This window comes from Pleuronectes platessa, chromosome 9, assembly GCF_947347685.1.
Source record: "Pleuronectes platessa chromosome 9, fPlePla1.1, whole genome shotgun sequence".
Classification (NCBI taxonomy): domain Eukaryota; kingdom Metazoa; phylum Chordata; class Actinopteri; order Pleuronectiformes; family Pleuronectidae; genus Pleuronectes; species Pleuronectes platessa.
In genome coordinates, this window is record NC_070634.1 from 11493091 (window position 1) to 11506529 (window position 13439).

Sequence of the window (13439 nt, forward strand, 5' to 3'; positions counted from 1 at the left end):
AGTCCTCTGTTTTTGACTAATCTTGCTGAAGACATTCAAACAAACACAAACACAAACCTCATCTCTCATCTCATCGTCATCTGCTTATCCGGGGTCGGGTCGCGGGGGGAGCAGCTCAAGCAGGGGGCCCCAGACTTCCCTTTCCCGGGCCACATTGACCAGCTCTGACGGGGGGATCCCGAGGCGTTCCCAGGCCAGTGTTGAGATATAATCTCTCCACCTAGTCCTGGGTCTTCCCCGAGGTCTCCTCCCCACTGGACGTGCCTGAAACACCTCCCAAGGGAGGCGCCCAGTGGGCATCCTTACCAGATGCCCGAACCACCTCAAACACAAACCTTGGTAGAGGAAATTAAATGGTGAACGTAAAGAGACATTTTTAAGAGAGAAAATAAAAACACAAAACAGCAGATTTACGGACATACTGACTCATTTTAATAAGTAATACAATCAAATTCATTTCAGCAATCAGCCTGCTGATATCGAAAAGGGAATTTTTAATAACGTGAATCAAATTATTCACCATCAAGCTTTGACATACAGGGAGACAGAATAAAATAAACTATTATTACTCTGATAATAAATGAAAAGACATTAAAACTATAATCTGTCATTTGCTGTCACCAAATTTGCGCATGTGTTTTTCGAGGAGGCAGCACGTGTGTGTGGTAATGTTGACACACAGAAACAAAGCCTTGGCACCTAACAGCAGTGTTTACCAACATCACTCAGCACCTACGTATATATATATATATATTTATACATGATGATGAGTTAAAAACAGTAACAGCTGTACTACAGAAAGAGGTTTCAAGTCATTTCTTCTCTATTGTGCTCATCATGATTTCAAATACAGACAAAAGTCAAAGACCTCAACGCTTCTCAAAAATGACGCGCTTCCTATTTGGTCAGTACTGAACGTGACTCACACGGTGACCTTTCTTTGAGGTAACAATATAAAAGTTGACTGTCCCCTCTGCCGGATGAACACAAGCTTCAAAGTACATCTGCAGTTTGGCCCTGAAGCTGATTCAAGTGAACTCAAACCCTCGAAAAGAGGGCTCTCTCTGTGCGTCTTATTGAACTATGCATGAAGTGCATCATGGAAATTAAGAGGGAGACGAGCCAAGAATACAAAACAGTCATTTCAAATCTGCCCAGAAAAGAAGCATAAACACCCAAATGAACCCTTTGCTGACATAAAATGTTTGGATATGACCTGATTGTCGCAAAAACTACAAACCCTCTCAAAGCTTTCTACTAAGAAGTATGCACATGATCATCAAAAATGGAATTTGACACTGTAGATAAGTTAAGAATATTTGCCAGTTCAGCGGAAGTCAATTTAAAAAAGAAGCATTGAGGATATTTTCATGGCCGTTGAAGTCAGCGAATCCCATCCAGAGGAGTTAATGATGAATGGGCGCATTAGAGACTCAGTTCTTTAGGCTGTTCTGGAGGGAATCAGGTTTAAGTTGGTACAAGGGCAGGGGTCTTCATGGCTGGACTGGTGAAGGGCTCCTACTCTTCATTGTCGTGTGTGTGTGTGTGTGTGTGTGTGTGTGTGTGTGTGTGTGTGTGTGTGTATGTATGTAGAGCCGTTGAATGAACCGAACCAGGCTTTACAAAACCCTAAAGGAAAAGATATCAACAATTAGGATACATCTCAAATAAAATCATTTAAACTCAGCAAATGGCAAGAAACAGAAGTAGAAACCGAAAAATACATTCCGTTTTTATGTATTGTCCTCTGTGTCGCAAGTGGAATAAAATTACAACTTTATACATTTTCCGTTATTTTATTTGGTGCCATGTAATCGTCCCCTGACCGACCTGTGCTATACGCTCTCCATGTCCTCGCTGCTGTTGCCCTCATCCTTCAGAGACTCCCCCTCGTTAGCAGACTCCTCGACGTGGGCCATCATATCAGCCATCAGCGCCTCCTCCAGCCTTTTCCTCACGCTGTACACCAGCTCCTCCTGTTTCCTACACACAAACACAACAGGAAGCTGTTACAGTTGGCAGTTACAGCTGCTCATAACGACCACCGAATCAGCACACAGCATATGGTTTGGGTGTGTTTTTACAGAGAGCCGGTTCACTTGTTATGGAATCATGACATTTTCAAACAGAGACAACCCTGTCATCTTTTGGACAAATACTATTTTTCAAATTTGGCAGATATTTAAATTATTTCTTTGCCTTTTTAACTCAATTTAGGAGGGTATAATTTCACCTCTGTAATGTATTTCCATGAAACTCAGAATGATGGAACAACATGGGCCAAGAAATCATTCATACGATTTTAGCACAGATCCATACTAAGGGACAAACCCAGGAAGTTGTATCACTTTTATGAACGTGGAGTTGTTTTCGTTTAGACATATTCACCAATTGCACCTGTGTAGACAGCGGATATCTGGGCAAAAAAAAAAAACTTACGTTTCTCCTCCCAAAACACAAACAGCAATACTTTTTGTTTTAGGTCCAGACAACATTTTGGCTGAATTCTATGGACAGCTATCGGCATATGAATGCAAATCAAATTAAGGGTTATAGTTGACTTTGGTCAATGTGTTCCACCTCTTTTGCGTTTCACACAGACTGTCTACCTGCGGGCAACCAAATCCTTGCTGGGAACAGAAACCACAAGAGTTTTGGCCCCAAACCCTAAATGTGTAGCTGAGAAAATGTGGATTCAGCAGAACTGTTAATATATATCTTCAAAAATGTTCAGAGCTGTGTCCCAACAAACAAGACGGATTTTGTGTAGTGTGGAGTTTAAGTGGACTGTTGGGCCTTGGTTGAAGTGTGATTTCCATTATAGTTATGTGGTTGTTTCGCTTTGACAACAAAAACAGATGACAGTCAATATACACAAGTGAGCTTCTTCGATCACAGTGAACAAGATCACAATTTGTTACACAACGGTTTCCTTGTCCCACATTCCAACAGATGTCAAACGTGTAGAGTTGTGTTCGGTGACCGCCCACCTGATGTCCTCATCGGTGACAATAAAAGCCTTGCATAGCGGCTGTGCCGTGTTGAGCCACACTCCCGGGTTCTTCTCTACAGCTGCAGACAGCTGGCCGGTGATGGGAGCGGCGCTGGTGTGAAGCGCGCTCGCAATGGCCGACAATAGAGTCTTATCTGAGCAGCCGGGACCAACCCCTAGAAAAACAACCGAATAATTGTCAGACTTTATTTTTTTTAAACATGTACGTTTCTTAAAACTGCACTCGGATTTAGTGATATCATATAAACAACTGTTTCTGATAAATCTGATAAAAGCTACTTGAATCTGTAACGACTGACTATATTTTCATGAATTCTCTGTTTAAAATACAGCTTCAGAGTATTTAGCCTAGATAAGACAACTATGAGCTGGGGAGACATGCAGCACCAGGACTCAAGCCTCCGTCTGTGGGGCACCAGCTGACCAGGTGAGCTATAGGCCGCCTCCGACTCCTTATTCTAAAAGCATTGCTTAACTCTGTAATACTCATTTGACTTGGTATTCAAACATCCTTGTGTTTTTAATACTCTTATATGCTCATGGCTTCATGCTTACTCTGGTGCAGCATTTCTGTTTAATATTGTACATGGTCCCTTATGAATACATTTTATTAAACAATTATATTAAAACACACTAAATAAACGATGTGTAATTGGTGTTATTACCTTGCAGGCCTTTAGGCAGTTCCATTGTTTTCACCAGCTCCTCTGCGATGTCATAAGCATTAAGACCGCCGAGTTTCTTCTCCCAGAAGAGCTGTGAACAATAAACCAGTGACAGTCAGAAAACACACGTCTCAGGTTTATGTGGGAAGATGTTAACTGTAACGGACCGATGCTGTGTACCTGTCTGGGCTGTTCAACGGCTTTCTGAGGGTCCGTCTTCACTTTGTTGTTGGGATGGTTGGTAACCTTGGTAACAGGTTGCTTAAAGATGGAGGCCGTCTGTCTGACTGGCAGTGATGTGTTCAAGTCAGGTTTTCCCTTAAAGACCCAAGGGCAGGATGGACAGGAGAGAAAATACATGTGCACCAGGTTATTTTAAGACCACATGTTGCCATTCAGAGGAGAACAAAGCTTTTGCTGTGTGTGTGGATTTAAGAGTTGACTGAAGTGAACCAGTAAATAAAATAAACTGGTTTGACTGTGGCCCTGTAAAACCAAGGCTCACTGCGTGTTTGAAAAACATATAAAAGCCACTTTTGGATGGAATTGAATATTATTAAGTAACGGTACTATTCTCAAGTTCTACTTTCATTATATGTTAACCTCCTTCTACACTAGAGCCTTTCTGGTTCTGGTTTGTAGCTGTTTCAAATATGGCACCAGCTACAATCAGCCTGAGAAGATTTTCACCTGTATTGACACTAAATGATTGTTTCTTGTTGACGTTGAACATTTTACCTGCAGAGCTGAAACTAAAACCATGTTTTCCAACTAGGGATGTCACGAGAACCGATACTTACGATACCTTTCGATGCTAAAATAACAAAAACACAGACGATGCCCATTGTTTTGAAGCACCGTAAGCACCATGAGCGCCGATGCCAGCTGTTAGCATTAGCAATAGCATCGGTGCTGCGCCTCTTCCGGAACTGATGATGGCAGTATACGCTTCAGAGTGTTCCAGACGACGTTTACATTCAGAAAACCAAGATGGCAACTGCAGCGATCGCCCCACCTCGACTTGTTGATAAAAAAGGCACAAAGAGTTGTTTAGGGAAGTACTAATATGACTGTGGCGTTATCATTAATGCGCAGAAGCCATTATGCAAACGATGATACTATGATCTGCAGAGCAAGGGAGGTAATACTTCCAATTTAGCAAAGCACCTGAAAGTCCGTCATCCTGATATGTTTAAAGAATTCAAGGTGAGATCTGATTCACATTAACAACATCCAAAGAATAAATAATAAAGAAGTTCATGTTTCAAGTTCAAGTACATGGAATCTTAGAAAATCCGTTTTTTTGTTACCGTGGCATCGAAATTGTCATAGAGAATCGTGTTATTTTACTGGTATTGGCACAGACTACTGAATTTTTGGTATCGTGACACCCTTATTTCCAACTAGAGTTAAACACAACTCCACCTGCTGAAAGTAAAGGCAGTGTACAAAATAGCTCCTTCTTTCACTTATGCTGATTTCAGATATGAGCTGAATTCCAGACACTCATGAAACTTTCCAAAGGGGCTGTATGCAAGGACGCAGATATACAGTAAGTCAGCTGATCCCGACAATCTCTCCGAAAACCTTCCTGCCTCCCCTCGTAAACACTTGAGAAGCCCTTGAGAGAACAGAGCAGGAAAATGTCATAAATTCCAAGAAAGAGTGGGGGTGCTGATGACATTTATAACACGGGGCGTACGCAAAATTTAAAAAAGCTCAACAAAAAGAATACAAACATCTAAGGATGAAAAGGAGGTTTCATACACGTAGGAGACACCAAAAAGATATAAAAAACTGAAAAGACAAGAAGAGTCCATAAGAACCAACGCTGCAGTCAATGTGATGTTAACAAAAACAACTCTTTTAGGCAGCAGAATTGACACTTTATGTTCTGCCTCCTGCTCTACACTCCTCGCCTGAATGTTTCTCACATTTTCCTGCTGTTGTGAAGGAGACTGACTCAGACAATCTCCCGCTGCGTTCTTCATGTGTGAAAAGCAACTCCGGAAAATGTCCTGAACTGATTGTCTCCACATTTTCCAGAGGCAATGTCTGCAATGGCTTCACTCACTTAATATTTTACTCTGTAACTAGCGGTAAATTCAAATGTTTAGGTGTAGTTCTGCTACATTACTTATTATTGCATCTATTAAAGTATTGGTCCACGCCATTGATGACTTTCTGATCCACAGAGGGAAGTTGCATGGTCACTATATAGTAAACAGAGTGTAATATGAACATAGGTCCTGTTCAGACCTGGTATTAAACATCCGTCATCTGAACACAAGTGGTCAGCACTAAGTACATGTTCACACCTGACATTGAAATTAATCTGCTAATGTAAGAGCTCTTGACCGGATCTCACTTGCCCGCTCTATATGCAAATAATCACAACATTTATGATCGGGAAAACTAAATTATGTTGTTTTCACCCAGTCCGAGTTTATAGATGCGTCCAATTTCACTGTGTGTGTGACGATGTGTGTGACGATGTGTGTGACGATGTGTGCGACTGTCAGCCCGAGCAAGAGAGAGGAAAAGTAGAGTCAGGAGGAGCTGGATGAAACTTGTGTAACAGCTGTGAAGAAAGATTTCACCAATTTGAGAAGTATCAGCCATTATGTGGGGGTCAGTGTTGTTGTTGTGGACGTGGCTACAAGCAAAACAGTGTATGGATACCGAGAAGCATGAAAATAGAGACATCAGCCGAGTGAGTGGTCCCTCATATGTGGCTCAGGATGATCTCACACAGCAAGAAGAATGTTGCCACATTTCTCCCAGAACACGTCTGTCTGAATGTGGTCATTGAGACCTGAACCTAGATCTGTCCACTAGTGATCGGATCCCTCAGGTTGGATGTTAACACCAGGTCTGAACAGGTGTCACTGGCATCCGATGTGTCTCACGGTCAGTTTGTTCTCACCTTGTTCTGGTTGTTGTTGTCGTATCGCAGCCTCTGGCGGTTCTTGTTCAGCTTGCTCATGAGCATCTTCCCCGTGCGGAAGTCGAAGGAGCTGAGGTCCATCTGGTTGCCAAGGTAACGGGCCAGCTGAGGCTTGCTCCGAAACTTCTTCCCAGACGGACTGGTGGAGGAGAGGCAGTGGACAGGACATGAGAAAAACCATTACCCTCACCACAATCGTCACCATGTAGCCACAAGTACAAGACGGGTCAGAGCAGAACAGAAGACACAGACACACAAAACCACACAGACAACTGAACAAGGATGAAGGCACAACAGACAGAAAAGAAACAACAACATGCAACAAGTCAGAGCACAACCAGAGCACATCCAAATGAGATGAAACTGAAACCACGTCACACCGCGCTGCGAAATGGAAGCAATCTTAAAAATACTGAGGCCCTGATCTCCATTTAAAAGCTCGTTGGTAGCATGAGGAGCAGACATGAGTTTATAGAAATATCAAACACGATGTATAACCTCTGGGCGTCTGTGAGTAAACATGACAATATCAACACACATGTCGGGATGGAGACATTGTGGCTCCGCGGGCGGGAGCGACAGCATCTTTCTCGGTTTGTTTTGGAACCCGAGCAACGGGCAACACAGCTGCGGGTGGACACGTGCCAGGACGTCATGCAGATGTGTGTTACATCACCACACGGCACAGTACACAGCAGTAGGATTGAACACAGTTCGCCTACCACAGACTATACAACCGACCCGCCTCCCCCCTCTCTTGCCTCTGCTCCTCATCTTGCTCTTCTCCTCTGCTAAATGAAAACAAATCTGGCGTTGTTCATTCACGTCAATGGCAGATCATTAAAAAAAACAAAAAAAAACAAGACGGGTAATGACACGGAGTTGGTTTCTGTATGAGTCATCAGAGGCCTCGTCAGCTGCTGCCAGTGTACCCGGGTCACCACGCTCCTCCTCCCGGCGGCGGCAGCGAGAGGAGCCCGGCCTGTCTGGCCTCGCAGCCCGGCTCCTTCTCCCTCCGCCTCCTCCCTCACATCCCCAAACTTTATACCGACCCGCCACCCGCCGCCAGCCCGCCTCATCACACACCTCCTGCCCCCCCCCTCCCCCCCACAGAAAGTTTCTCTTTACGAGCCCCCCGGTTCGTTTTAGTACCTAAAATAATAGACATCGCTTTTTCCAGCGGACAAACCCGACTTTCTGGTCACTTCTTCCATTTTCCAGCCCTTGGGGAGAGCAGTGCAATCCCACCTTTTCTTCTCCATTTCCCACGCGAGCAGCCTATTAATCCACTAACAAGTTACAGCGGGAAGCGACGCCGCTTTTTTAAGTGTAGCTGTCGGTCTATTTTAGAGGAGAAGGACAGGCCTATCGCTCCTCACGCTTTTGTTTCGACCATATTACAACATGCGTCCCCGAAACGAGTTCTGTCAGCCGCCAGCGACGTCTCCTCTTCCCTTTGTCGTTTTGCAGATTGCTCCGCCGCCGAACCTCGGCCGCATCACTACCCCGCCTCGCTCAAGCGGCCGCGAGGGCCACATCCGCGAGATAAACACGGGACGTCGCCGCTGCGTGAAGACAGCGTGAGCGACGGGAAGTCACTGGGTGTTGGATTTCAGAAGAAAACATTAGTCCTCACGAATCAGATCTTGAATGGTGTTTTAATTGCCAAGTGTTTGCTTTGTTGTTTAGCGCATAGGACACATATGATGAGACATGAAGCAGATTAACAAGCAGGTATTGTCATCATGAGCCACATTCTTGTGGGTTATGGCATTACACGAAGATTAAAGATAAAGTTCCTGTCGTCTAATGTCGTTGATGTACCATGCAAATTCGATATCATCTTAGAGAAATTTACCTCATCCATAAAAGTGTTAAGAAAAATGTGCAGAAAAGTATAATTATGCAAGAAAAAAATGTCATCGAGGTTTTAAAACCGAACTGCAACCACATCAATCATTTGAATTACTTTTGACCCAGAAGACAACTTCATAAAGTCACCAATTTAATATCTGAATGTAAAAGTCTAAAGAAGATGTGTAAGATTATTTACATAATTCAATAATAGACTTGGATTTAAAGCAAATTTGGTTAGGTGAATTAAAACAGTTGATAATGATATATCTAGTCATATTTTATTATGTCACTTTGAATCAATTTGAGCTTGAAATGTAATGGTGGACATAGGAAGACATTCAAGTTAGTATCTTCAGTTGTCAATTACATGTCACATTTAATGTGTTGAATTTGAAATATTTTAACAATACTTTGAAACATTTGTTTAGGGTTTTATTTCTCCGTCTGAACTCTTTGGATTAATCTCTGAATAACATAACGGGGTCAGGCAGAATGTAATGCCCTCAAGGCCTATTTTGAGTCTTGGTCTTTTATTCTGAAATGGCCTAAAGGAAGTGCTAAAATATCTCCTGTTTAGCTTGACGCAGAGTGCTACCTGCACAGCGACGTTAACCTATGGGGAAACATAAATCAGGCTGCAGCTGCAAATAGACCGTAAATAGCGACGACACACAGATGCGGTGACAACGATCACACGTGTAGCGGAATCATTCAAATAGCCGGATGTAGTAAAAAATATAAACATTCACCTGCAGCGGCTTCGAACTGTGGAAAAAAATGTATAAAAAGTTCATGTTGGTGAGCGGAGCCGCTTCACCTCGACAATCCCCACCGATGTCAGCCGGCAGTCTGAAGCCGGCTTTTATGAATGAACCGAGTGGAGCTCATCGATTAAACACAGACACCATTTTAAGGCAGCATGTCACACATCTACTCTGTTAAGCTGCGGTGCAGGAAACATCCGATCTGCGACCGAGGCTTAAAAACCTCACGACGGAATACAAACCTGTCGACGCAGTGCACCGACTCCATGCTCGGTCCAACATTAGCTGTGGATATGAGGCAGAATAAAGACAACAGAGAGGCAACAGAAAACACACACACAGATCCCGGCTGCACAGCGCTGCTGTCTGCCAAAAACTGCGAGACCACCGAGAGCATTCTTAGTCTGATCGATGATAAACATACTTTGTTATGCAGACGACCCTCCACTTATCAACGGCTACAAACATCTCTGTCCGCGGGTTTCTCGCCCTAATGATGGTGTACTTACTCGTTTTTATCCATCTTGAAGACACTATCTCGTTTTCTCCCTCTCGCTATGTTAAATCCCTTCTCCCCTCTCCTCTTTCAGTCCCCTCCCCCTTCGATGGGAGAAATGAAAGACATTATCCACGCAAATTTCGCAGCCTGCCAAAAAAAATGAGCCTAATGTCAGATTGAAAATGGCCTCAGTGTGCAGAAGTAGGCTTGTTATTACTTTGTATTCCATATTTGCAATCATGCACTATTGGTGAAGTATATATTCAGATACTTTACAAATGCATTGTCTTCAATAAAATATATGTCACAATATTTTGACAGTACAAACAATCATGAATAGTGTGCATATATCACATCTACAGAACCACCTCTTCAAAATCCCCTCATACAAAAAATTATTTATTTAAACACAGTTTTAGAAATTGCATGGCCAGTTGGAAATTTGAGGGAGACAAAATGGACACAATGTAGAACATTAAAGCTTTATTCACATTTAATAATAATGGAAAATTAATTTCCAGACTGCATCCCGACGTCCAAACTCCTTCCTAACAAGTCCCCGGTGACTGATGGCTGAGCCAGGGTCGTCCTAGTTAAGTTTTTCGATTTGCAAGCAATCCACCCATATACAGTATGCCCATTCCCAAGCTCTGGTCCTGCAGGCGGAGACACAGCCCAGTCATTAGTTCAAAAATAAAACAAAATGTACATCAAAATACAAATCAGTTTGAATGTATAAGAAGCACATCCTTCCTGTCCCTAAGGCTGGGAACCTGTTTCCTTCTTCACAAACTTCCTCATCTGATATAAGTGAACAGGCTTTGGTGGAACCACAACCAAAGGTTTCAGGGGGTGGGGGCAGAGAGATATGAAACTACCAACAGGAATATAATATCTGTAATTATATCAATGATATAATGGATACTGTAAGGCTTATAGGTCATAATATTGTATTATACTGATACTTTATCTGATAAATATAAGAAAACACTAATTGTGATATCCACAGTATTGTCTCAATAATGATAATGTACAGTCATACTTATTTACTCATCCTTTCAGTATTTTAATCAAGATTTAATTGCAACATCAGTATAGTTCACTACACTTGAATTCTGCTAAAGGCATATAGTTTTATTTCATTTTTTTTTTCTTTGCCATTCACTGATTTAGTAAAGCTCTAGATTAGAGAGAAGCAAAAAGCCTGTCAGATGAACAGTTAACAGTTAAACACTGCAGATGTCTGAGGCATCTCTGACCTCACTGTCTGCGCAGATGCAGTTAAGCACCTGTCATGGTCCCCACCGCTGTGTCTACACCTGTCGCTTTCTTATCTGGAGTGCATGGTTGTGGCTAAAGCTAACAAGCAATCCAACTAAACAAAGTGGGCCACAAAAATGAAACACGTGCTGGTCACATTGGCAGTGGACTCACATTGTAGAGTTATGCGAGACTTTATTCATCCTCGTTGAACTTCCCTTTAACGTACGGCACATAATCTAGAAACAACCGCCAGTCTGTGAAGTTGATCAGTGCCACACCGCCCACTGTTCCCCAGGCAACCATGTTAGGTATCCTAGAAGAAAGATAACACGTGACATATAAATAAAACAATAAATCACACAATAAATCAACTATAATGCAAGTATATAAACCACATAACTGCTTCTCGTAAGCATGATTATTTAGCAAAATATACAGTATTTCTAATGACATTCGTTAGGTTCAAATTCTTCTGAGTCTAGACACAAACCTCAAAAGACTTTTTAAAAATCTTAACTAATTTCCTGAAGAAAATTAAATTCAGGAAATGCAATTCAGTGGTTGCAAATCTCATACTTTATGTTGCTGGTGATTACTGACGATCAGAATAAAAAAAAAAAACATTTATCCATCCAGCCGTGTATTTAAAAAAAAAGAAAAACATCTAATAAATTGCTGACAAAAGTATGAACTAATCTGACATTAATCAAAACGGATTCTGATCATTAAGAATCCTTTTCCTTTAATGATTACATAATCTTTATCAATGTCTAGTCAGCAATGGGTGACCTACTTTTTTGCAAGGTCAGTGAGATCACTGTGCTGCCAGTATGAATATACAGAAACAAACAGCTGTTTAAAAGAGAATGCATCTATTAGACTATTTTAATACTTTATAATCAAATCTACATTTTTTTTAAGATACTCATACTGTAACTTATACCTCCCTGCAGGTTATAAAACATCAATCAAATGATGATTCAGGGGACAAGTTTATTGACAAACAGTTGTTTGTGCCAAACTAGGGTTGAAATGTTCGACAGGTCAGAGACAGCTGTGCCTGACTAGAAACCTGCACGACCATATAAATATAACGCGTCTCCTTCACTGGTTGTTCACTCGTTAACGTGGGGACGCTAACTAGCGATGCTAACTAGTGCAGCTAGAAAAGTCAATAGGACATAAACAGGCAGGAGAAGCTAATGTCGACTGATAAACCTCATGCAGAAGGACACGGGGGCGTCGCCTGTTTGTTTACAGCACGATGAAAATAAATAAAAAATCCATTTCCAGTGCTGGTTTGCTCCCGTGTTGTGGCCGTAACTCACCACGTCCTCAGTATAGTGATGTACTTGGCACCGACGAACTTATTGAGTATTTTCTGGACCATCCTGACCTTCTCTCTCCGCCGCACTGCTTCCCTCCAGGCAGTGTTGACAGCTCTGAAGGACCCCGGGCTGGCTCTTCTGACGCCTGACTCAAATGAGCTGCGCGGTGCGTGCGTGCGGCAGCTCAGGGTCGTTTCAGGCCACACTCTGAAAAAAAAAAAAAAATCTGTGTTTACGACACAGACCTTTGGCAGCCATCCGCCTACAATTAATACTCCAGTCCTGCGCCATGTTGACTTCATGATATCAATAGTTTTAGCTGGTATGTCTGCTTGGATTGAATGTGGTGCATTAGTTTCATATTCATAAAGCTGACACGTGCATTAGTTATTTATTGGGCGGCCAGCAATAGAAAATGTGAACAAATTCATCTTCCGCACTACAGTAATCCCTTTATTACAATGTTTTCCTTTATTTTCCTTTTTATGTATACAATATTCAAAAGCCAGACATTGGAAAAGGTATAATCTGTTATTAAAAATGGCACATTTATTGCTACATTACTGTTATATACAAGACAGTTCTCAACTATATATATTTATATATATTTAAAAAAGAAAGAAATTGAGTGAGGCACTGTGAGGACCCTGCAGGTGTCAGTGTCCTCACTCCCCATGATGTAGGGCTGTGTACCAGTGAATGGATTTAACACTCAATAGTCACATCAATTCAGTTCAACAAAGATATGACAAAAAGTTGGAGGAAGCAAGTGTTTTATCACTGCTCTCTTATATTAAACCAAATCGCAGCACGTAGACTCAACACTTCCCATCATAATATAGTAGGTTTGTGTTAACTTTGTGCTCCGGCAGTGGTCGGGGGTGCTTTTCTGCTATCTGTGTCTTGTCATGACTGGAGAGTAAAGATAAGATTCCCCCAAAGATACATTTTTCGCATTTAACTTGCTGCCTAATAGGAAGTTTTACAGAATACTGAATGACGTCAAGTCAGATCTTCCCTTGGAATAAATCCACAAACTTCAGAATACTTTATTGATCTTGTAATATTAATGATTATGGCTAAAGAAAACTTTAAATATAACG

The 13439-nt window shown here is 42.0% G+C and overlaps 2 protein-coding genes across 3 annotated transcripts; both read right to left on the minus strand.

Annotated features, from left to right (window-relative positions):
* Positions 1-409: 409 nt before the first annotated feature.
* On the minus strand, positions 410-9893 carry mbd3b (methyl-CpG binding domain protein 3b). Of its 2 annotated transcripts, none has more exons than XM_053429993.1 (7): positions 9756-9893; positions 6605-6764; positions 3859-3996; positions 3679-3769; positions 2991-3168; positions 1831-1983; positions 410-1629 (listed from the first exon to the last, which is right to left on the minus strand). In XM_053429993.1, exons 1-6 carry the CDS (start codon positions 9767-9769, stop codon positions 1836-1838), a joined length of 729 nt encoding a protein of 242 aa, XP_053285968.1. In that variant the 5' UTR covers positions 9770-9893; the 3' UTR covers positions 410-1629; positions 1831-1835. The 2 variants fall into 2 exon arrangements, with proteins under 2 accessions (XP_053285968.1, XP_053285967.1); XM_053429992.1 differs by lacking the exon at positions 9756-9893 and adding an exon at positions 7778-8106.
* A 320-nt stretch (positions 9894-10213) lies between these two features.
* Positions 10214-12497, minus strand: LOC128447714 (cytochrome b-c1 complex subunit 10). The gene is made up of 3 exons (XM_053429994.1): positions 12337-12497; positions 11180-11321; positions 10214-10401 (listed from the first exon to the last, which is right to left on the minus strand). The coding sequence occupies exons 1-2, from the start codon at positions 12396-12398 to the stop codon at positions 11201-11203; spliced, it is 183 nt and encodes a 60-aa protein (XP_053285969.1). The 5' UTR covers positions 12399-12497; the 3' UTR covers positions 10214-10401; positions 11180-11200.
* Between the last annotated feature and the right edge of the window lie 942 nt (positions 12498-13439).

Coding starts and splice junctions, on each gene's coding strand:
- mbd3b (XM_053429992.1), bottom strand. CDS start 7,887: ATGGAGAAGAAAAGGTGGGATTGCACTGCTCTCCCCAAGGGCTGGAAA. Junction 6,765..7,777: donor AGCGATGTCTATTATTTTAG/GTACTAAAACGA, acceptor CTCCTCCACCAG/TCCGTCTGGGAAGAAGTTTC. Junction 3,169..3,678: donor ACTGCCTAAAGGCCTGCAAG/GTAATAACACCA, acceptor TTGTTTTTCTAG/GGGTTGGTCCCGGCTGCTCA.
- LOC128447714 (XM_053429994.1), bottom strand. CDS start 12,398: ATGGTCCAGAAAATACTCAATAAGTTCGTCGGTGCCAAGTACATCACT. Junction 11,322..12,336: donor ATCACTATACTGAGGACGTG/GTGAGTTACGGC, acceptor TCTTTCTTCTAG/GATACCTAACATGGTTGCCT.